The 25746-nt window shown below is 46.7% G+C and overlaps 2 protein-coding genes across 2 annotated transcripts in view; one reads left to right on the top strand and one right to left on the bottom strand.

The window, feature by feature from the left end:
• LOC148436279 (uncharacterized) overlaps nucleotides 1–25746 on the bottom strand; it is a 193352-nt gene that overhangs the window by 134455 nt on the left and 33151 nt on the right. The window lies entirely within an intron of this gene.
• The window catches only part of LOC148436280 (uncharacterized), a 30275-nt gene continuing 15313 nt past the window's right edge, over nucleotides 10785–25746 (top strand). Inside the window, exons 1-7 of the mRNA XM_088465084.1 lie at nucleotides 10785–10999; nucleotides 14909–15050; nucleotides 16591–16782; nucleotides 17312–17435; nucleotides 17555–17652; nucleotides 17789–17900; nucleotides 20229–21214. Of these exons, the coding sequence (XP_088321210.1) occupies nucleotides 14973–15050; nucleotides 16591–16782; nucleotides 17312–17435; nucleotides 17555–17652; nucleotides 17789–17900; nucleotides 20229–21214 (1590 nt within the window). The 5' untranslated portion in view covers nucleotides 10785–10999; nucleotides 14909–14972. The remainder of the gene's footprint in view (nucleotides 11000–14908; nucleotides 15051–16590; nucleotides 16783–17311; nucleotides 17436–17554; nucleotides 17653–17788; nucleotides 17901–20228; nucleotides 21215–25746) is intronic.

Here is a 25746-nt window from a genome sequence, read left to right as displayed (position 1 = left end):
CATTCAGCCTGAATCTTATTTACAATACTGAGAAGCCCACACCAGCAAACAGAACATTATAGTGAGCAGAAGCATTACACTCTGCCAATAAATCACGGGATAACCATGCAGCTGTCTCTGGATACCATATATTAACAATCACTACTAGAAAGTTGATCAGCTGCCCCAGGACTGCCACACAACTGAATGCCTTGGTGCCTCTTACATCCTGGCACACTAGACAGCTGCCTAGGTTCATCTTGCAGTGTTGCCTGCCCTTCATAATGGACTTTGGGCCTGATTCAGCAAAGAGCGCAGTTGCTAATACGCACGCAATCGGCCAATTGTTGCGGTCTGCGCATACATATACATCGCAGAGCGCGTGCACAAACCAGCCACTGCGATTGACAGGAATTGCCGTTTGAAAGTGGTAACCAATACGGGCAAAGGCAGGCGTGCCAGTGCGTTTCAACCGTCGCAGGGGCGTGCATAAATGATCCACTGCGATGTCATACACAACCTGAGGCCTCATAGCGTGCCTGGATGGTAGCAATTTCTGAGTAAGGTCAGAGCTTGTGCAAGTGTGAGTGAGGCTGCGATGGTACTCGATTGTACCGATGGTTTCGCAGTCCTGCTAAGTATTACGGATGTGTGTAAGGTGGACGTCCTTATGTTGTGCTGAGATTGCATACTGATTGCAATGGATTAGCATACTATAGCAGTGAGACTGCGTGCGTGCGTAATCGCTATTGCATTCGCAGTTGCGTTCCGTAGCGAATCAGGCTCTTTATCCTGTCTTTCAGCACTTGGGATAAGCAGCAGAATTGTAGTATTGCCAACTATTCACTACAAACTATGCTCTTATACAAATACGATGGTGACCCCGTTATGACCCTGTATTTCCAAACCCAGACAAGTGTCCGCAGTTCTACTGCTTGCAAGACATATTTACTGTGTCACACATATCAAATTATCAAAACAATGTTTCAGTTAAAAATATATTTTTATTGGCAGAGTCAGTGTCCTTGGGATACTACTGTACACACTGCGGTTGCTAACAGGAATAGAACTATTCATCACTGCTGTTTTCATTGCATTGGTGGATTTGCCTTGCTAGGGGTGTGGTTGCTCTTCATAAACAAGTATGAAATTTATGGCTATATTTACTAAGCAGTGTTAGGAGACAGAGGCCCTGATTCAGAGCCGGACGCTCTGACAGAGCGCTCGCTCTGAATCAGGGCCGTCCCTCTGTTTTTTTTTAACGGCCTCCTGGCCGCTCGCATAGCTGTGGGTGACCACCCACAGCTATAGCGAGCAGCCAAAAAGATGGTCGCGATGGTCAAGACCATCGCGACCATTGGGCTTGCGACGAGATCCTTGTGGTACGGTCTCGTTGCCGCAAGCCCTGGAGTGCTTTCGGCTCTATCAGAGCAAAAAGCACTCCCACTGACATCACTTGTGATGTCAGTGGGGCCGGCCCCAGACGGTAGGCGTTCCCATGGGAACGCCTCCGTCTGGGCAGCCACGCCCCCGGCACGCCCACCAAAGGGGGCATGCTGTCACTCACCATCGACAGCACGCACCCTTTGTAGCGAGACCCGGAGCGACGGCTTGGCCGTCGCTATCCAGGTCTCGTGCATGCGCACGACGGAGCCGGCTCCCTCGTGTGCATGCACACTGGGCCAACATTGACCCGCTTGCGAGCGCTCATCGCTCGCGAATGGGTCTGAATCAGGCCCAGAGTGAAAAGTGATAAGGTGCCAGCCAATCAGCTCCCAACTGCCATCTCACAGGCTGTGTTTGAAAAATTACAGTTGGGAGCTGATTGGCTGGCACCTTATCACTTTTCACTCTGTCTCCTAACACTGCTTAGTAAATAGACCCCTAAGGAAGACAGGCAGGGCCTCCACCTGGTGCAAAGCTGCCCAGGGGTCATGTCCTGATTTATAGAACCAGGGATGGGGCATGTCCCAAGACGATGCAGCCACAGGCCGTCAGCATTGTGTGACCGCCATCCACAGGCACTCAGCATTGTGTGACTGTGCCACCTGCATGTTGGCAGGCCGACGTGATTTCACTGTTCCTAGGAGCTCATTCAGACCCGGAAGCTAAGCTGTGCTCTCTCGCAGCTAAAAGGGGCCGGGTATGCAAATGCCGCGATCGCACTGTCTGGTGACTGGACGCCCTCTATGCCTTAGAGAGTGACGGCAGTGAACGCACGCCAGTATAAAGATGCCCACCTTTCTTTCATAGCACACATCATCTCCAGGAAGTGTGTGATTAATCGGTGACATCCAGAGCCATCGGAGCTGCACACAGCGCCTGAGGTAGTCCTTACACCACCGCAAGCACTGCGATCACTGCAGACTGAAATACCACCAGGTGATGAGTACAATGACACTTCCATGCTAATTATGGACGCCCATAAAACTCAGTTTTGACGCCCAGACACGCCTGCGTTCGCAGCACCACTCCCCCGTTCACAAGCGCCTTCCCCTGTTACCACCCGCAAACGGCGCTATCTGTCACTCAAAATAGCGTCCAGTCTGTGTACTACGAGCGGACGATACCCAGATGCAGTGACTGGTACGCGCATGCGTACTTTGATGCATACGAATGTGCTAATGTGCAATAATCGCCCATAGCGTGCGTTCGCAGCTTAGCGAACGGGTCTGAATCAGGCCCTTAGTCACAAACTTCAAATATTGGGAGGCCGTACATCAGGGGTATTCCACAAGTGGCCCTCCATCTGCTGTGGAACTACACATGCCTTGCCACATATTTAGCATGCTCTACAAGCAAAACAGTCACAGGGCATGCTGGGATGTGTAGTTCCACAACAGCTGGAAGGCTGTATCTTTCTTGGTCAGTACGGTGGTGTAGTGGTTAGCATTACTTCCTCACAGAACTAAGGGGGTCATTCAGACCCTCTCGCGAGCGTCAGTATGCTCGCAAGCGGGTCGATGTTCCCCACTGCGCATGCGCACGACGGAGGGAGCTCGAGACCCGCCGAGCGACGGGCTTTCCATCGCTCGGGGTCTCGCACCAAAGGGGGCGTGCTGTCAATGTTGATTGACAGCACGCCCCCTTTGGTGGGCGTGCCGGGGGCGTGCCTGCCAGACGGAGACGTTCCCACTGAACGTCTGAAGCCGGCCCCACTGACATCACTAGTGATGTCAGTGGGAGTGATTTTGGCTGTGATAGAGCCAAAATTTCTCCAGGGCTTGCGGCAGCGAGACCCTACCGCAGGGTCTCCGTCGCAAGTCCGATGGTCGCGATGGTCAAGACCATCACGACCATCATCATGGCCGCTCACATATGCTGTGGGTGGTCACCCACAGCTATGCGAGCGGCCAGGAGGACGCTCCATTTACAGGTAGGAGGGCCCTGATTCAGAGCGAGCGCTCTGGTCAGAGCGTTCAGCTCTGAATCAGGCCCTAAGGTCATGAGTTCAATTCAAGGTCAAGACCCATCTGTATGGAGTTTGTATGGTTTCCCCAAGTTTGAGTGGGTTTCCTCCAACACTCTAAAAAACATCCTAGTATGTCAAGTGGATTCTAAAGTTGTCCATAGCAAGCAATCAGCTTTTTGCTAATTTATCATTAAGTACATTCTATAAAATGATAGCTAGCAGATGACTGGCCGCTATGGGCAACTTCACCTGTCCTCTTTAGTAGGATTGATACATCTCCCCCTTAAACTGTAAGCTTCTATCGGTCAAGGACAGATTGAAATGACATATATTCTCATTACAGTACTGCGTATATGTGCAGTGCTATTCAAATAATCAGAAGTACATTTGTCCCGTGAAAACACTAATAAATATTAAAATGTGGAGCTGTTTCCCATAGCAACCATTCAGAGTGTAGCCAGTATTTTGTTGAAAGTTCTAGATAAATGAGTTAGAAACTGATTGGTTACTATGGGCGACAGCTTCACTTTTCCTGTTTAGAAATTTTAGTCACTCTAGCCCGCAGTCTCCTGTTGAGCGGTTGTGTAGTTCACTGGCTTGTATAAGTACACAAAGCACACAATGGTTACACATACTGTATATGAACTGTAAACTCAAATTATACCCACAGGGTATGGCAGGAAAAATCGATATTCAGACTGTCAACACCAGAATTTTGACAGGTCCTGAATGTCGATGGTCAGAAAGTCGACATGGACATTGGGTTGACAAGCAAAATGTCGACATGGTTCACATGTCAACATGTTCATAATGTTGACACCAGAATGTCGGCATTCCTAAACCTAACCCTAAAAATATCGTACGGTCAACATTTTTCCTGTCCACCATATGTCAGTGTCAACATTCTATCAACATTCAGAACCTGTCGACATTCTGGTGTTGACATTCTGATCAGATGCCATTCCAGGATCTCACTGCTTCTGCACAAAAAAACTGGGGAATGAAAGCATTACAAGTGACATGTACGAGTAATAAGCCATGATAAAGTACAAAATATATAATTTTCCTGAATCAGCCCCACAAGAGACTGTGGGGTCTATTTACTAAGCCTTGGGTCGAGATAAAGTGAACGGAGATAAAGTACCTGCCAATCAGCTCCTAACTGCCATGTCGCAGGCTGTTTGAAAAGTGACAGGAGGTGATTGATAGGTACTTTATCTCCGTCTACTTGATCTCGATCCAAGGCTTAGTAAATAGACCCCTCTATGAGGTCCCAAACCCCAACTCACTCACCTCTGGTTGGTATCCTCTAGTTATTATCACCTCCTCTCAGCAAACGTTTTATTACACATGATGTGGAATAAAGTATAATTCTATCGATCAATTTCCAAAAAGCACTTTTTTTAGAAAGAAAATGCTTTAAAGACAACAGCACGGAGGGAACTGTCCCAGGCGAAGTGTTTACAAGAGTGAGACACCCAGCTGTAATCTCCACACCCATAAGGAGAAAGTATTTTCCCCAAACTTCCTGGTTCTTTACAAATCAGCACAATGAGTCTTATCCCAGCAGCGAGTGACGAGGTGAGGAGACATTTCCTTACCCAACCTAAGACAACGTTACAAATAAGTTTCACATATAATAAACAATATAGAATTTCCCCTTTTTTGCAGGACTTGTGAAACTATGGTTCTGTTTCTATGCTGGACACAGCTGCGTCTACAATGGGAGATGTCCACTATCAGCGTCTATACACGCAGTCATAGCCATTGGTGTGTCTGAGTATGGCGTCTGTGTACAAAACCGCTTTCATCGATGCGCCTGCACCACTGCCATAACATACCTATTTGATGGGTTATCTCCGTGCATGTGCTAAGCCAATTCCCTGCCACTGCCCAGGAACATCTTCCACAGAATTCTGAAACCGTGTGCCTCCCGTTCGCCTCAATCGGCTTGCGGCGGGATTAGGCAGCTCACCAGCCAGTGACTGTCTCAGGTATAAAGGTAATGGTGCAGGAGCTGGAACAGTGGTCTTATGCGGGTATATGGGGCCCATTTATTAATGATCGCATTTTGCAATGCGATCAGGGCATGCAGTAACGCCCCTGATCGCATTGCAAAATGCGATCTTATCTGCCGGATGTATTATCCGGGACATGCAGGGAGACGGGCTTAGAAAAGAGCCCGTCCCTGCGATGTCTCCGGAGGGCAGTCGGGGCTTCTGCGCATGCGCAGTCCCGTGGACTGCACATGTGCGGCGCCCATTGCCGGCGGAGGGATCTGGCAGATCTCTCCGCCGGCTGATATGCGGTAAGTCCCCATAGGCTACAGCGGCTAACGCTATCTTTAGATAGCGTTAGCTGCTGGGGCCAATATCGGGAATGCTTCGCATTCCCGATATTGGTACATTTTGCAGCATCGCATCCCCCATAGAAATCTATGGGGAAGGCGGCTGCCGGCGGCTATGGAGGGATCGCAGCAGGTATCTCCGATACCTGCTGCGGTCCCTCCTTCATACATCCGGGGGATACATAGTATTTGAGGTAAACCCCCGAAAACAGGTGTTTTCGGGGAATTTACCTCAAATTCCCTTTGATAAATGGGCCCCGGGGGCACAAAGTCTCGGGAGCTAAAGGGGAGGACAGCCGTCCTCCGCTGTATCACTCATGCACAGCGAACAAGATGGTGCCGCGCATGTGCAGTTATAGTATCGGTGGCCATCTTGGTAAGGGAACTGAAGTATGCCTGGCTTTAACTCTTACAGCGCTGGGGCTAGACTCCCACTCCCCAGCATTCGGTACACAGCCCTGCAGCTGGGGACTACAACCTGGCTGTGGTGGCTCTTGGTGTACAACCCCTGCTGCCTAGTATGCAGATTCACACACATTTTATACTTATCTACTTATCTCTCCTTCAGCTTATAAAGGTGGGGGGTGGCATGAAAGGGGCAGGCAAGCATAGACCAATCACAGTAAAGGAGCATTAGCATTACCTTCGTATAATTTGAGGTCGACACAGCCACCGATATATAACGGTACCAAACGCTAGGGATGGCCATCGAAGGGTTCACCATTGATGGTCTCCATCAGTAGCATGCAATGGTCAAAGGAGAACCATCGTCGATGGCATCCCTGTTGTGGGACAAGTGACCACAGCGGGCCAATCAGGGATGGGACGGGGCTAAGTGGTGTAACTGGGTCTGGGGAGCTGTGAATACTCTTCCAGGAAACAAAATTGGCACATCTCTGCCATCAATGGTGGAGAACAATCGGATCTCATCCTTTGACAGGGATCCCATCAGTGGCAAACCATGGGTGGTTATTAACAATCAATGGAGGATGTCCAATCTTACCAAAAGCACTAGGATTGCACACAGGTGTCTATGCAGGCTGCATGGGATACAGGAAGGGATGGAACTGCTGCAGTCCTCAGAACAGACATGGACCTATTATCATTCATTATTTGCAGCAAATCCCCAGAAAACGGGGGATACCCAAAAACATTAAGGATTCCTTGAATGTACCATGGAGAGAAGGAAACATCAGATATCTCTGTATCTGGAGCGGTCTATCCATTTCTATGGTGGTTGCGAAGCTGTTTGATTTACCATCTGAAGATTACATTAGCCGCTGTAGCCTAAAACTTACCAGGAGAGGGTTTCTCCGAATCCTCCCCGGCAATGGCACTATGGGGGCCCCGAAAGAGGAGATATGTGCCCGCCAATGCAGTTACTTCACCATACTCGCATACTCTACCGGAAGTTGCGGGAGTCTCCCGAATTTGCCATGCGCCCTCTCGATTAAGCCGAGATTCATGGCATTTCCCATTAGGGGGCAGGGCCAATTATGTCATATTGGCCTCGTCTCCTCTCGATTAACCCACAATTTGCGGCATTTCCCTGAGGGGCAGGGCTTAGTGATCCCTTCCTGTATCCCATGCAGCCTGCATAGACACCTGTGTGCAATCCTAGCTCCCCAACCTCGAGTCAGCTGCATCTTTGCTCTCAGCTGAGGAGAGACTCAAAGAGTAGGCAAGTATGCACTTCACTCACAACGAACACATGGCAGTATACAATTTCTTATTGCCACCAATAGCACATACTTACTGACTTCTAGGGGTCTATTTACTAAGCTTTTTTAGGAGATAAAGTGAACGGTGATAAGGTACCAGCCAATCAGCTCCTAACTGCCATTTTTCAAACACAGCCTGTGACATGGCAGTTAGGAGCTGATTGGCTGGTACCTTATAACTTTTCACTTTATCTCAGCTTAACACAGCTTAGTAAATAGACCCTTTAGGCTGCTCACTCCGGGAGGGGGCAGCCAGGTCGTCTCTCTCTTAGCAGCAGGTTGGTGGGTGCGGGGGTGTGTGGGGGGGTGGGGGCGTGGTGTCTCAATCGCGTCATTGTGGCCCCACCCCGTGCTGTACATAGCCGATTATACAGGCACTCTAAAGTGGAGAACGGGGCTAAAATGACGCGATTCAGCGTGAATCGCATCATCAGCCCCCCCTGATTGCCCACTTTTGCACAGTAAGTGGGTGGTCATGGGGGGAGTGCAAGCGACAACAGGGAGTCTTGCCTAGCCTTCAGAGTGGTCAGGAATGCCACATGATTTTTGGGAGAGTAGGTAAGTATTTAATAGCAGCAATAAGAAATTACACTTATCGGGTCTAAGATCCAGAAATTGAAAAATATGACACTCAGAGTGACAACTCCTTTGCCTGTAAGGTAAACAGAGATAGAGAGCGGGAGATGAACTAAGCCTTATAGAGTGATAAAGTACCAACCAATCAGCTCCTAACTGTCAGTTTAAAGGCTTAGTACATCTACCCAAGAGAGAGAGAGAGATCATACCTCCCACCCATCCCGCTTTTGGCAGAAATCCCGCCTTTCTGGCTCTGTCCCACCATACCACTCGCATACCTCCCAACATTTGGCAAGAGAGAGACAGGGGGTATGCCCCGTAGCTCCCGGAATGCTGAGTACGCCCTCTGGGTGATTAAATGGGGCGTGGCTTATGGGTACTGCATTTCCTATGAGATCACAGACCACCCACTTGTCTATATGTGGGTGGCAGCGGGGGATTGTGAGCGGTTGGTGGGTAGGCTTGGGGGGGTGCTGGAGATGGATGGAGGTGCGGGAGACTTGCCTACTTTTTCGGGTGGTAGGGCGCGCCATCCGATTTTCGGGAGTCTCTCGACCATTCCCGGAGTAGATGTGGATTGAAAGATCTACAGTAAAAAGGTAAACAATATTTAGATAGACACCAAATGTTAGACTGCAGTAGGTCGACAGGGACAAAAGAACGGCACACTAAAGGTCGACATGTGAGGAGGTCGTCATGTGAGGAGATACAAATGGTGGACAGGGTCAAATGGTCGACATAAAAATGGTCGGCACAAAAAGGGGTCGACATATTTTTTTTTTTCTAACCCTAATCCTCACCCTAACCCTAACCCTCCCTCCTGGTGCCTAACCCTAACCGTTGGGGTAAGTGTCTAACCCTAACCCTCCAGTAAGTGCCTAAACCTAACACTAACCCATACTTACCTACATTGCTGGGCAGCTTTCCGGGAGCAGCAGGAGGGGACCTGCTGCTCTCCTCTTCGGGGGGCGGGGCCAGATGATAGACGGCATTAGGCCCCGTCCCTTTACAGTAAACCCCCGTGATTCGCGGGTCCGTGAGGAGGGGGCAGGGCTAAATGACGCGATTTGCCTAATTTAGCCCCGCCCCTTCCCGACGGACCCGATAATTTCAGGTAAAATCTCCCCATCCTGCCCACTTCACTAGGAAGTGGGCGGGATGCGGGAGATATGCCTAATCTTCCGGGATCGCGGGGGGTTACCCGAAAAATCGGGAGCCTCCCGCGATTCCCGGGAGAGTAGGCTTGTATGCACTAACCCTAAAAAACCCCCAAAACTTGTGTCGTCCATGTAGTGTGTTTTGTTCCTGTGGGGGCCAATGTAGTGTGTTTTGTTCCTGCGGGGGCCAATGCATACCCTCCAACTATACCGTTTTAGATGGTACAGTACCATTTTTTAATGGTCTGTACCGGCAACAGGGGCTGTACTGTTTTGTACCAGGTGGGTACAATCACTCGATTTCTTAAGTAGCGCTGCTGGGACACAGGACTCCCGCAGCGTTGCTGAGTGACAGCCGGCTCTTCTCAGTCCTCCGTCCTCCTCTAAAGCTTGCCCTGACTGTCACTAGCGTCTGTATATAGAACTTGCAGTATAACACATAGGGGCCCATTTATTAATGATCGCATTTTGCAATGCGATCAGGGCATGCAGTACCGCCCCTGATCGCATTGCAAAATGCGATCCTATCTGTTGGTTGTATTATCCGGGAAATGCAGGGAGACGGGCTCCGAAAAGAGCCCGTCCCTGCGATGTCTCCAGAGGGCAGTCGGGGCTTCTGCTCATGCGCAGTCCCGCGGACTGCACATGAGCGGCGCCCGTTGCCGGCGGAGGGATCTGGGAGATCCCTCCGCCGACAGAAATGCGGTGTGCCCATAGACCACAGCGGCTAAAGCTATCTTCAGATAGCGTTAGCTGCTGGGGCCAATATCGGGAATGCTTTGCATTCCCGATATTGATACATTTGGCGGCATCACATCCCCCATAGAAACCTATGGGGGAGGCGGCTGCTGGCGGCAATGGAGGGATCGCAGCAGGTATCGGAGATACCTGCTGCGGTCCCTCTTTCATACATGCTGGGGATACTTAATATTTGAGGTAAACCCCCGAAAACAGGTGTTTTCTGGGAATTTACCTCAAATTAACTTTGCTAAATGGGCCCCTTATACTGCAGGTTTTAAACCAGCCAGCGCCCGATGCCTCCAGCCCCGTGACCACGCCCCTTTATATGTGGCCATGCCCCATGTAACGGGTTCTTACTCTAAAATGTTGGAGGGTATGCCAATGTGGTGTGTTTTGACCCTGTGGGGGCCAATGATAGATAGAAAGATAGATAGATTCACATACATATGTAATTATTCCTATTTTTTTCTCAATATAATTTTCCAGGAGACATGTTATTCTTCTAGTTTACGTGTCCATTTGCTATTTTCATTTACTATTTTTTTTTATTGTTTTGTGGAATTTGGCATTGATTTAATCTCATATATGAGATATATATTAATAAACATACATGTGTTTTATTGAATGTATTCATCCATTTTTTTAATTAGTTTGTGCTATACAACCTTTATTTTTACATTTGTTGTCTTTGTGAATGTATTTGTAGCACTAGGCATTTCTCAGGCGGTCCACTAGAGGGCAGTGTCGGTAGCACGCACTGATCCTGGTATACCTATACTGTAGTGCAACTCTGACAGTGACCGCTAGAGGGCAGCTCTGAAATAAATGAGTCTTTTGCAGGACACGGGGAAGGCGGGCGGAAATACATTTCCCATGATGCACCTCTCGAGTCTCTGCAGAATGACATTGGACTAGTGACCATTGTGTCTGATTCCCGATGGTTGTGTACAGATCCCCTTCAGTAGATGTACCTGGAACTGGAAGTGACGTGGAAGCCGATCCCGATGCCACAGCGCCCGACATTCATCCGGGTACCAGAGGGAGGAGGCGGCGGCGGCGGCAGCAGGTAATATGCGTCTCATTGCATCTCATTAGATATCCGGGCACAGCGTTGTGCAGGAGGAGCAGACTGCAGTGCCACATCCGTCATTCCCTCATACACGGTATTATACATGTGGAGCAGACTGGTGTCTCCTGTCTGGGTAATGTTATCCCCTCATACACGGCATAATACATATGGAGCAGACCCTGGTGTCTTCTGTCTGTGTAATGTTATCCCCTCATACACTGTATAATACAGATGGAGCAGACTGCGGTGCCACATCCGTCATTCCCTCATGCACTGCATTATACATATGGAGCAGACCCTGGTGTCTCCTGTCTGTGTAATATTATTCCCTCATACACGGTATAATACATATGGAGCAGACTCTGGTGTCTCCTGTCTGTGTAATGTTATTCCCTCATACACGGTATAATACATATGGAGCAGACCCTGGTGTCTCCTGTCTGGGTAATGTTATTCTCTCATACACGGTATAATACATATGGAGCAGACTCTGTTGTCTCCTGTCTGTGTAATGTTATTCCCTCATATACGGTATAATACATATGGAGTAGACCCTGGTGTCTCCTGTCTGGGTAATGTTATTCCCTCATATATGGTATAATACATATGGAGCAGACTCTGGTGTCTCCTGTCTGTGTAATGTTATCTCGTCATACATGGTATAATACATATGGAGCAGACTCTGGTGTCTCCTGTCTGTGTAATGTTATCCCCTCATACATGGTATAATACATATGGAGCAGACTCTGGTGTCTCCTGTCTGTGTAATGCTATTCCCTCATACACTGTATAATACAGATGGAGCAGACTGCAGTGCCACATCTGTCATTCCCTCATGCACTGTATTATACATATGGAGCAGACCCTGGTGTCTCCTGTCTGGGTAATGTTATTCCCTCATACACGGTATAATACATATGGAGCAGACCCTGGTGTCTCCTGTCTGGGTAATGTTATTCTCTCATACACGGTATAATACATATGGAGCAGACTCTGTTGTCTCCTGTCTGTGTAATGCTATTCCCTCATACACTGTATAATACAGATGGAGCAGACTGCGGTGCCACATCCGTCATTCCCTCATGCACTGTATTATACATATGGAGCAGACCCTGGTGTCTCCTGTCTGGGTAATGTTATTCCCTCATACACGGTATAATACATATGGAGCAGACTCTGGTGTCTCCTGTCTGTGTAATGCTATTCCCTCATGCGGTATAATACATATGGAGCAGACTCTGGTGTCTCCTGTCTGTGTAATGTTATTTCCTCATTCGGGGTTTAAGCATTAATACATATGAGCAGAATCTGGAGTCCTAATATCCCATAAACGCCTTGTATTCTCATTTCATATTAATATATGTGTATATAAATATAATATATAAAGGGATCACACCTGTCCATTAGCATAGTGATAGCCCAATCCTGTGGTATTACACCCCCGTCCCATAAGACCACTGTTACTAGGAAGATTATTGTGGCACCTGACCCCACCAGGTTCTCCTCATCCCCAGATTCAGTTTTCTCTCTTCCCATAGCTGCCCTCACCTGCCCTGACCAAGCTGCCCCCTTCTATTCTGTGCCCATGCCTTCACTATTGCCTGTGACTCTGCTGCCCCAGCTGTTGCCATCAATCTACGACAGTCCCCTGCCCAACCCTGGCACTCTACCCTGACCCTGCCACGATCACACAAGGAAGGATGCAGAAGCTTCCTCTGGTACATGAACCTGTAACCTCATGCACTATGGACTGCAGTATAAGCTTCTACACCATCTGTTTAATTATTTGCCAATTTGAACACTTGGATATCTCTAGAGATATGTCACTTCCAGACTTACTATAGAAGGCGTGCATGATTTTAATCCAGGAGCAGCAACATTGTTACAAGTACTTTTTAGTCAGGATATGTTTGTGTTTTGTATCCAAAATATGCAACAAGATTAAAGTTGTATCTTAATTATATGAACCTCAGTATTTCACCCCCCACTCCGGCTCTGAGTCCATAGCTTCGTTTTTAGGCTCTGGTTTTTGGACATCCCTTCGGTACCCTGCTTTGTACTTCTGTCTGCTCATCTGTGTACCGAACATCTGGCTTTGGGTTCTGACTTTTGCCTTGTTTAACCCTGTAGCTGCCAGTTATTGGTATCCAACCTCTGGAAACACATTGCTGCAATATCCCAGCTGGATTTACCTGTAGCAGATCCGCGTTGTCCAGAAGTGGCCTTGTGCCGCTGGAGGATGTTACACTCTCATGCTGAATGACTAGCCTTCAAGTTCAGTCTTTCATCCTATAGCTCCGCGCTCTCTCACTCGCTAATCTCTCTTAAGGCCCAGACACACTAGACGATATATTGAACGATTTGGTCGATTCCAACACGCATAGGAACGACAAATCGTCAAGAGTGTACGCACTGTGCGCGCTCCCGTGGTAGAAGCTCAAAATGTCAAAAATGAAAATCCTCATCTCCTCCCCCCCACACACCAAGGTCCAAACTGCTCCCACCGTTTCCCGCTATGCTGTCAATGTCGGTTTCCAACACTATCCTGGTCTGATGTCTAGGTGCCACCGTTGTCTCAGACCCCCCCTCCCATCCAGTACCTTTCAAAATCCAGCCATTTCCATCTCGACAATATTCCCAGAATCGGGTCCTTCCTCATCCCGGAAGCTACTAAAACTCTCCTTCATGCCCTCATCATTTCCCGCCTTTCCTGCTGTGCAATATAACCATTTATATTATATGAATATAATGTATAATCACTGGGAAAATGCAAGTTGCGACTTTGCAAGTTCATAAACTATCTTTTCAAGCCCGTGGTGCATGCTCTAATCACCCAGTGCAGTGCAAAACTGTGCTGTGGGCTTGGGACATTGGACCCTCTCCAAAAGGAGAAGGGCCCCCATTTCTCCCTATCCCCTCGGAGCCAAAAGGCCACATTGAGGGGAAAAAGGTATTTTCACGTTCTCTTTCACTGAAGCTAGGGGTGGGGGACCCCTTGACATTGCCGACCCCTGGAGCCACTAGGCCTCTTAGGGGTCAAGGGTCTTTGGGCTTCCTTTCGCCGCAAGGCTCGGGATCCCTCTTTCTCTCCAGGGTTAATCGAAACTTTCCCCTGGAGAACAGACTCCTCAGCTCTTGCCAAAAAGGAGAGCGCTTCAGGCAATTTAAGCTGGGTACACATTGGGCGATGTGTACCCAGCCCAATCTTGTGAGCGACTGGACCAGCAGGGGTCCCGGCATCGGCAAGTTCATACACACTTGCCGACGTCGGGAGCGATATCGCGACGGCGGGGACCATGCTGCATTCGCCAACATGGCCCCCGCTAACACACTAGACGATGTACCCAATATGTCATTTGATCTGGCCGAGTAGGGCGATGTAGCCCTCTCCCTAATAGGCGGTGCAAGTGACTAGACGATATGTCGTCTGATCCACATATCGTCTAGTCACTTGCACCGCCCATTAGGGAGAGGGCTGCCCATAAGGGTCTCGCCCAAACCCCCACAAACGTGTGACACACAAAAAAATATGTGGTGAAAAGGTGCAAAAAGTGTAATAAATTAATAAATAGGCCCCAGTCTTTTGCCCGGGAGTATAAAAAAATTACTCTTGCCCCGGCCAGAAGACTACGGCAAAGATAATTAGTGCTACTTGAAAAAAGAGGTGCTCAATGCAAAAGTGCCCAGTCCTTCACCAATGCATTTTCAGGCACCTCCGACAGCACCAGGGGCACATAGCACCTTCAAGCAGCCAGTCTCTTGGCCAGAGGATCAAGTGATGGCCCATCGCCTACTGGGTGTGCCTTTAGGCCCCACACCATACATAGTCCTCTACACCTGATCTTGGCCAAAAGGCCAAGAAGTGCCTTAACAGTCGGTCAACATGTCAATATTTTTTTCTCCTAGATCTAGTTGTGAGATCACATACAGGTCAAAATCTTGAAAACAGCATAGGACTGATTCAACGAGGATGGACAAGGTCAGGAGTCACATGACTGAGGAGATATTGAGTCTCACCCTGGAGATCATCTGCCTGCTGACTGGGGAGGTGAGGGAGTCTGGGAGTGTCACAGTGATATCACTATTATCTCTATTACTAACACAGGGACCTGACTGGGGAGGTGAGGGAGTCTGGGATTGTCACAGTGACATCACTCTTATCTCTATGACTAACACAGGGACCTGACTGGGGAGGTGAGGGAGTCTGGGAGTGTCACAGTGACATCACTCTTATCTCTATTACTAACACAGGGACCTGACTGGGGAGGTGAGGGAGTCTGGGATTGTCACAGTGACATCACTATTATCTCTATTACTAATACAGGGACCTGACTGGGGAGGTGAGGGAGTCTGGGAGTGTCACAGTGATATCACTCTTATCTCTATGACTAACACAGGGACCTGACTAGGGAGGTGAGGGAGTCTGGGAGTGTCACAGTGACATCACTCTTATCTCTATGACTAACACAGGGACCTGACTGGAATTCTCTGTGACATCACTGTTGTAGCAAAATGTTGATTTGGGGGATTTTTTTTTTTTTTTTTGTCATTACTAAACAGAGCAAATGTTTTTGGCTTGATAATGGTGGTCCTATGAGGTTATACAGACAATAACTGTGATATATAAACAGGACAGTTAATTGGAATTTCCACTGAATTATGAAATAATAATATTTAATAATTTAAAACAAAGTAGTAATTTTTCTCATCAGATTATAAAAAGAAATTCCTGTCTTCCTCCTTAAATTACCTAGAACAGTGTTTCCTAACGCCGGTACTCAGGAATCCTAACAGTGCATCTTTTCCGTATCTGTGTGTTGGAGCACAGTAATCACAGTAATCTAATATTACTGATCGACATGGGGTACTTATTGTTCCCATCGTGATTCTGTGAGGAGACCTGGGAAAAGTACATGGTTAGGGTTCCATAAGGACTAGAGTTGGCCAACACTGCCCTAAAATGCCTGCCCCCAGTGGTTCGGGATAACCAGTTTTGCACCTAGGGCTGTTTAGGAACAGTGACCCGAGACATGCCGTCTCCCAGCATTGGTACTGTAACTACCAGGAAGGCGGCCTGCTTAACCATCAAACTGTAAAATGCTTCCATTCAGGTGTCAGTGGTGGAACTTCCCAACGTATGTTACATGTGCATGACCAGTAAGTAGTTTACATTCCTTTATTGACCTGCATCAGCAGTGAGGAACCCTGCTAATCCTTAGCCTGCCCGTCATTGTGTACAACATATACTATAGTATATGTTATATATACTCTATACTATAGAGTTCATTGTCAACATATACACTCTGTGATGACACAGCTGAACTTTAGGGACACTTGAGTACCAAATCCCACTAGTCACTGACTAACAGAGTTGCAGATGTCATTTATATTGATGAGGCATCATTTAATTCAGACCAGAATGGCATTGATGAGGTTTCCAAACGTCTTCTAGATCAGGCTGGGGTCACGCAGCAACTATGTTAATGTGTAATAACTGCTGTTATTATATGTATAATAGAGATCAGTGCACAAATGACTAAGCCTTCCTGTTCCTTTTACTTTATTTTCTTACTTGCTTTCTGTGAAAGGATTACATGGTAGTAGAGAAGACATCTAGAGAGCCTGTGACACCCGGCAGCTGTCCCCGTGTGTCAGGAGGACTAAGCAGGACCCAGAGCCCCATCACGGTGCCTCCACCTCACTCACTGATACATGAGAGACACAATGACCAGAAGATCCTGGGACTCACCAACAAGATCATTCAGCTGCTGACTGGAGAGGTGACTGCTGGGAATGGGACATTATACAGTAACACCAGGGGATGTGTCTGGGTGATGACTGGAGAGGTGACTGCTGGGAATGGGACATTATACAGTAACACCAGGGGATGTGTCTGGGTGATGACTGGAGAGGTGACTGCTGGGAATGGGACATTATACAGTAACACCAGGGGATGTGTCTGGGTGATGACTGGAGAGGTGACTGCTGGGAATGGGACATTATACAGTAACACCGGGGGATGTGTCTGGGTGATGACTGGAGAGGTGACTCCTGGAAATGGGACATTATATAGTAACACCAGGGGATGTGTCTGGGTGATGACTGCTGGGAATGGGACATTATACAGTAACACCAGGGGATGTGTCTGGGTGATGACTGGAGAGGTGACTGCTGGGAATGGGACATTATACAGTAACACCAGGGGATGTGTCTGGGTGATGAAAGGAGAGGTGACTGCTGGGAATGGGACATTATATAGTAACACCAGGGGATGTGTCTGGGTGATGACTGTATCATTGTGTGTGTCAGGTTCCTATAAGGTGTGAGGATGTCACTGTCTATTTCTCCATGGAGGAGTGGGAGCATATAGAAGGACACAGGGGTCTGTACAAGGACGTGATGATGGAGAATCACCGACCCCTCACATCACTGGGTAAGAGGAGACTGTTGTTATTTATTGTAATGGAGAGAGCAGCTATGGGGCCACCTATATACACATTATCTGATAATCACATATATACAGTGTAATCAGTCACTGTGTGTCTCCTACAGATGGAGCCAGTAACAGGAATACCCCAGAGAGATGTCCCCGTCCTCTTTATTTCCAGGATGATACAGAGGAGAATCACAGTGTCCCACAGGAGGATCAGGTAGGTGGGATTAATTGTCCTGATTTCAAAACAAAAATAGATTTTTTTACAATTTCTGTAGATGAGCTGTGTTGATCCTATAACCTGATAATCTTCTGTTTACTTGTAATTACTTGGTCTCTGGTGGGCTATTTAGGGTGAAGACCTCACTGATAATAAAGTAGAAGACATAAGGTTAGAAGAAGAGACATGTGTGATGGGGGATCAGCAGTGTAAAGAAGAGGAAATCCCTACAGCTATCAGCACAGGTGAGTAATAATCACTAAGTACAGAACAGTCACATATTCTCCTTGTTCTGTCACTACAGCACTCTCTTATCCTACACCCTCCTCTGTCACTACAGCCATCTCTTACCCTCCTCTGTCACTACTACAGCCATCTCTTATCCTACACCCTCCTCTGTCACTACTACAGCAATCTCTTATCCTACACCCTCCTCTGTCACTACAGCCATCTCTTACCCTCCTCTGTCACTACTACAGCAATCTCTTATCCTACACTCTCCTCTGTCACTACTACAGCCATCTCTTATCCTACACCCTCCTCTGTCACTACTACAGCCATCTCTTATCCTACACCCTCCTCTGTCACTACTACAGCCATCTCTTATCCTACACCCTCCTCTGTCACTACAGCCATCTCTTATCCTACACCCTCCTCTGTCACTACTACAGCAATCTCTTACCCTCCTCTGTCACTACTACAGCAATCTCTTATCCTACACTCTCCTCTGTCACTACTACAGCAATCTCTTATCCTACACTCTCCTCTGTCACTACTACAGCCATCTCTTATCCTACACCCTCCTCTGTCACTACTACAGCCATCTCTTATCCTACACCCTCCTCTGTCACTACAGCCATCTCTTATCCTACACTCTCCTCTGTCACTACAGCGATCTCTTATCCTACACCCTCCTCTGTCACTACAGCCATCTCTTATCCTACACCCTCCTCTGTCACTACAGCAGTCTCTTATCCTACACCCTCCTCTGTCACTACAGCCATCTCTTATCCTACACCCTCCTCTGTCAGTACAGTCGAATGAGGACAAAGTATCTGTCCAGTGGGGGAGTCACTGCTCTCCCCCGCACATCATGTTACTGTGTGTTACCAGCCCAGAGATATGACCAGTCTCCTCCCCACACGCTCTGGTGTATCTCATACATCAGGTGCCATTAGCCCCTATTATACTCCTACTCTCCTCCTCACATCATGTCACTGTGTGTTACCAGACCAGAGATCTGACCAGTTTTCTCTCTAATGTAATATTAATTTTTATATTTTCAGCATTATAATCCTTATAACTTTTATTGTAATAAAAGTCCAAGGTAAAAATTTATTTTATGTTGTTTTTTTTACATATTTTTCTGGAGCTAGAGTGTGTGACGCCTACAGGAAATTTAGTTATATTTTAGGGTAAATTTCTGACACACTGCTAATCTCTGATATTGCTTTGTTTAATCCCTGATGTTGTGCTTGGATTTATTTAGGATGGGGATTAGTGTTGCTCACTCCTATTACAGTACATTCTGGCACTTATTATGGGAATGTCCACAAGTGGAAAGATTCTGGCTTACGCAGAAGCTGTGCCCTTGTTTTCCTCCAGGGTAACCTTATTTGAGAAGGCTTCTGGATAGGCCCATTCTGCATACATGAGCCTAGTAGAAGTGGCTCGAGTCTTGGTAGACCATACATATTGGAGACGTGAGCTCGTCTTAAACCTGCTGGGTAAACCTACAGTTTACTGTTCCATCGCCGCCAGATATGTACACTATTGAACTGAACAGAGCAAGTTTTACCTTGCCAAAGAAACTTGGCCGTCCCTAATCCTAACTCTAATTTCTCACTTCATAAAACGTTAGCATTTCACTCTTCGATATTTACCATTGTCTACATTGCGAACACATTGGCATTTTGTGGCTGTCGACATGTTAGCTGCAAACTGTCGACATTGTGAATTTCAGCATCGTGGCCGTCGACATGCTGACCGCGTCCCCTCTAAGGGCAGCTCTGAGCAAACTATTTGACCCCCGCACCAAGAGAGGTTCAGCCCAATGCTGAGTAGTGGTAACTCTAGCCACCAGGGGAACAGGGAAATTGCAGATATGGGTAGAATTTCTCATGCATAATAATAAAGCAGTGTAGTACACCCCATTACTAAACAATCTCTAATTATGCCCCCATTTAATGACTAAATAAATCCTAGTGCCCCATTGGTGATGTTAGAAACCGTGCCGTCATGTAATACAGCTGGATAGTAAACCCCGGCGGCTTGGAGGGCAGAATCGCTGGTGATGTATGGCAGTTAGAAAACCACGCAAGAACAGAATGGTCCACTGATTTAGTTTTTGTTTATTTTTATAGCTCAACTGCTGATAGTTTATACCATTATCTTTACCATTGTAATATATGCACTATATTTTATTACACATTTTAAAGTAAGCATGTATAAACGTTCATATGGCATTGTCCCAGTGAATGGAATGTATATAAGTTCTACACATTTTGCTGTCCACAGTGATGAGGAAAGAGATGCCAGTCTTCTACACTGACATCTCATCTTTTCATGTTTAGATCACGCAGAAGGACAGAACAGCCGGAATATATCTGAGGGACCCCTCATTCTATCTCCAGCGTGTACGATCGAAGATAACAACATCACACAGGATGCTCCAGGAGAAAACAATGTAACCCAAAATATACCTCCAGTACATGACAGTGCAGCTGTATCACCTGATCCCTGTCATCAAGAGGAACGTTCCCCTGATAAATGCGACACTGCTACGCACAGCACGTCTGAAACGGATGATAAAGTATTTGCGTCTTCCGATGACAAGTGTGGTGCCATGAGCACAAATCGTTCTAAGCATCAGGAAAGCGACGCCGACTTAAAACCATTTGCGTGCTCTGAGTGTGGGAAATGTTTTACCCGTAAAGTGTTCCTTCTCACTCACCATAGGAGTCACACAGGCGAGAAGCCCTATTCTTGTTCCGAGTGTGACAAATGTTATGCGTACAAAGCCGACCTCGTCAGACACCTCAGGAATCACACTGGCGAGAAGCCGTTTTCATGCGCCGAGTGCGGGAAACGTTTCACATTTAAACCCTTTCTCCTCAGTCACCAGCAGAGTCACACCGGCGAGAAACCTTTCCCGTGTGCGGAATGCGGGAAGTGCTTCAGGCTGAAGACCGACCTGATCCGGCATATTCGAGTGCACACCGGGGAAAGGCCTTATGCCTGCGCCGATTGCTGGAAATGTTTCGCATTGAAGTCCGATCTCATGAAACATGAGCGAATTCACACAGGGGTGAAACCGTTTACATGCTCCGAGTGCAATAAATGTTTTAGATATAACTCGACTCTTATTCGACATAGGAAAACGCACACGGGGGAGAAGCCGTTTTTATGCCACGAGTGCGGGAAATGTTTCTCGCATCAGTCACTCCTGCTGGTTCATATGATCGTTCACACCGACGAGAAGCCGTATATTTGCGGCGAGTGCGACAAGTGTTTTAAACACCAATCGAATCTCATTCACCATAGGAAACTTCACAAACTCGTACCCAGATGATGGCGATGATCGGCAGCCGCTTCTGATTGGCTGAGTGGCTCTTGACCCCACCCACTAACGCTGTGGTGAATTGTTAGTGAGGCCGCTGTGGACTGTGCAAATATTTCATAAATAATGTATAACAGTCCACAGCCTGAAAGCAATTATTATTAATATTTATATAGCGCTAGCGTATTCCGTTACCCTTCTACAATTCCTGTTTGGTTTTTTTAATGAACTTGTACTTGAATGGTGTATTTGCATTTTAAATGTGTTTTATTATGGTAAATGATACTAATTTATTACTAGCACTATCCAGACATGGACAGTGTTATTTTTATGATATATTGTTGGAATTATTGTATTGTGTACATATTATGGACTGTAACTATAGTATTTACTATTAGCACAGACAAACCACATCTCCTGGTGTAAACGAATGGCTTCCCCTGGCCCCAATGTGGTGCATATACCACAGTTCTTAGCTACCGTAAACTGGCACATATGCCATCCTGACAGAGCTAGATCCAACTTAAGCTTTGTATGAATTTTGTAGTGGCAACGGTGGAAGCTGGTGCCCAACCTATGTCACTGGTCTTCAGCAATGGGCTGTTTAGGAAAATATCTAGCCCTGACTAGTCACCAATTAGTATTACAACCACTGACATAACTACAGTATGTGCAGGGGGTGTGGCTGCTATGGGACCGCCTCCGGTTTGCTCCGCCTCTGTCCTCACTGACTGGTACTGGGAGGAGGCGGGGCATAGATCCAGAGATGTCCCAATGTTGCTATGGGGCCCCACTAGGTCTAGTTACACCCCTGTGTACAACATTGAATTTAAGGCACAAGCCCAATGTTTGTTGTTAGGATGGTAAATGTGGAAAAATGAATTGGTATACAAATATAAGGAATTTTCAAGCTCAATGGGTCTTGTGGGTTTTTGATAGTATAAATAGTGCTTCAAGCAAGGTGCCATGTGACCTGGGTACCAGACTGTCACAGTAAAGGGTAAGGGCCTGATTCTAACTTGCATGCAGCCGTGTCCAATTGTCTGCGTCTTTGTGCAGCAGTTGCCTCTGCGTCGGTTCGCAGTGACCCAAAACCGCACCATGATTGACATGTTGCTGACGTTTTGGGGCGTCAATGGAGAGGGTTACAGAAAATGGGGCGTGTTGGCCTTGTTTCCTGGGTGTTCTCAAACCATTGGCTGCGTCCTTGTACTTCATTAACTACATCAGGTGACCCTATTACATCCTCTAGACCTCCACTAATCATCATTAAGGATAACACAATGACTGAATTAGGGGTACATCTCAAAGCAGTTGACTCAAAGTGAGTTTAGGATAGAATAACAGCCTGACCCACCCCTGGCCACAGTGCGGGAGAGAAGCTGTCCCCCTCTGCATTCAAAAGCCTCCATCTTTTACGGATGTATTTGTAGAAGACTTTCCTGTGAGTAAAGATTGGGGGACATTGTCATTCCAAAACAGGGAAGGGCCTTTAGCAAAGTATAAGATAACAGCCATATATCCACAACGTTATAAAGGATAATCCTACAGTTCTGGGAGAAAGGAATGAACCTTTAACAGTGTCCTGTACCCAACTTTCACCACAGAAAGGATAAAGACCGTTAATCATAATGAAACTGATGCAGGATTTGGAGCAAAAAAAAAAAAAACCCCCAAACCCCAAACTGAGTAACTTTGAACCTTGGCAACATAGTGTTGCACCACAAGTGGGACAGATGTGAAATGTGTTGAGAGATTTAGGAGGAATGATAAGGTTGCTAAAATTTAAGGCAGTGAAATGCAACAGATTTTCGATACATCAAATTATAATGCTAGGAATGTTTACTCTTAACAATATAATGCATCTAAGATTTGTGGAGAACAGTTGGTAAATGGCATCATAACACTACAAAGCATGATCACACCACAAGCAACTGGACAACCATGACTGTGTAGCGGCTGTCGGAGACCCAGAACAAGTGTTGGATGTCGCCTATGTCATAATCACAGGTTATAGGAACTACCACCACCCTCATCGTGAGATACTCTCCCACCATTCCCCTTCGAGCTGCCTGTTATCTACACCTTGCCTTCCACCTCTTACTCTTGCTACCAATACTTCTCCCTTGCTGCTCTCCTGTTATGGAGCTCCTTACCCCACCTGTCCAGGCTCTCACGAAATCTTTAAACTTTCAAGCCTTTAAAAAAAAAAAAAAAAGCACCTCTTCACTACTTCTACTGAGGGGGGAGTATGACTCCGAGGACACAGTGTGGAGAAAGTACCTACTTTTCCTCTGCTTCTAGTAGTGTGGCTAAGGAAGAGTTCCTTATTGTAGGATAGATTTGCAGGGTATGAATTGGCAGAGGGCTTAAGCCATTTTTCTGTAATGGTGAGGAGTATGGGGAAATTTAAAATGAATAGTCCATGGATGGAAGCAAGTTTATATAAAAAAGAATCTCAAAGTCACAGGAAAAAGAGAGAGTGGGTGAGGGAGAGATATAGTTGAGAAGTTTCAGAAATACGGGTGATGGGGAAGCTTTGGGGGGGATAGAGTAGTGGTAACTGCTTGGAGACTCCTGACTTCCATTCTTCCTGGGGTAGCCGCAATTGAAAGCGGGGCATCTGGCCCCCTCATAGCTATGGTCCCCTCTTTGTCATGATGTGGCCGCTTAGTAGTATTTGCCATGTGATTACCAGACAGCTAATAAAGCAGTAAACAAAACATAACATTTCCACTGATGGGGAGAAATGTCCAGATCTCCCCCATCTTGCGTTAAGACTAGGGGCTATATTTACTAAGGTGAGAGTTTTTAGAAGTGGAGATGTTGCCCATAGCAACCAATCAGATTCTACTTAACTAGCACATTCTACAAGATAATAGCTAGACTCTGGTTGGTATGGGCAACATCTCCACTTCTAAAAACTCTCACTTAAGTAAATTTACCCCTAGTGGTCCACTCATTTAAGTCGGTAGGTTTTCCAAAAAATAGTATGCCCTGTCGGGTTACCATATAGTTCCTAGAGATTGTAAACTTGTAAATCTAGATGGCAAAAAATATAATAAAAAAGTGTATTGTGGATTTCAAGTGCAGACTCTATTATGAAAACCTCCCCGTAGAATCCTGCGGTTTTGGAAATGTGGGCTAATGCCGAAGAAAGGACCACACTGTGTACCTCCATGATGTGTATAAAAAATAGACACATTTGTTTTTGGATAATTTTCTTGCAATTACAAGAAAAAAAAAACAAACATTTTTTTTTTTGGCCATTTTGGTTGCATTTTATTTTATTTTTAAGATAATACCTCTAGTCTTTTTGTTCCTTTTAACACATCAATGTCAAAAAAGGTATAACTGGTGTTGGTGCTGTATAATAACACTGTTGATGTCAACGTTGGAATGTGACAAGTGCAAATGTGGAAAAATGGTCTCCGCACAGGAGTGAGAAAACCCTCAGCACTAAAAGTGTTATTGATCCTCTTCCTAACCGCATTTATTACCCTACCTCAGGGTCTGACTGGCAGTTCTGGCAAATGCCAGAAGGGTCGATGGCCTAATGGGCCAGTCCGGACATCTGAAGGCCTGGCCGAGCAGTTCCCCCGTCTTGGCGCTCTGCTCGGCAGAGCAACACCCCCTGTGACTCATGGCACACCCCAGTGATGTTTGACCTTGCCCTCATAATACATGACCACGCCCCTTTTACCGTGTGCGCACGCGCTTAGGGAGCGCATGCACATACAATGTTGGGGCTGATTCTTTCCCAGTCCGTCTCTAACCTAACTTGCAAATACTTTGATGAATTAAAGTAGAAAACAAACAAGCAAATGTTTAAGGCACTTCATCCAAGGTGTCAAACTATTTCTAGATAAGATGATTTCTAAAATTATGACATCAGTGCCGTAACAGAACTCTATGCTGTGCTGGCCCCGCCCCAAAACATGTGACATCACCGGCTCAGGTAAGTTGAGCCACTCCCCAGAGCGTCCCTGGGACGACATTATGGATAAATTTACTAAAGTGAGAGTTTTTAGAAGTGGAGATGTTGCCCATAGCAAGCAACCAATCAGATTCTAGCTATTATCTCCTAGAAGGTGCGAGTCAAATTTTAGGTAGATTCTGATTGGTTGCTATGGACAACATCTCCACTTCTAAAAACCCGCACTTTAGTAAATATAGCCCGTTGAATGCAATTACCATATAAAATACCGCTGGGAAACAACTTTGGCCCCCTTTATGGTACCAGTATAATAAACATAGGTCCCTAGGTTTATTTTGTCCTAAAATAAGTCCATGGAGGCCTAGGGACAATAGAATATCTGGTAAATGGCCATGGTCTGCGCCTCTATCACTCACAGCGGGCCCGATTCTGAGTTACACGCAATCCGCATGCAATGTATGGTGAGATAGTATCGGAAGTGTGGTGGACAAGTGATAGGCGACCCTGAGCAATACCTGGGTGGTGGTTAGAAATGAAGGCATTGGGACGTTCAGTGGGCGTGTCAATGCAAGCAAATGCAATTACAGACCCACAG

The sequence above is a fragment of the Taudactylus pleione genome, unplaced genomic scaffold (assembly GCF_031769625.1).
Source record: "Taudactylus pleione unplaced genomic scaffold, aTauple2 ptg001845l, whole genome shotgun sequence".
NCBI lineage: Eukaryota > Metazoa > Chordata > Amphibia > Anura > Myobatrachidae > Taudactylus > Taudactylus pleione.
This window is presented reverse-complemented; position numbering and strand designations above follow the sequence as displayed.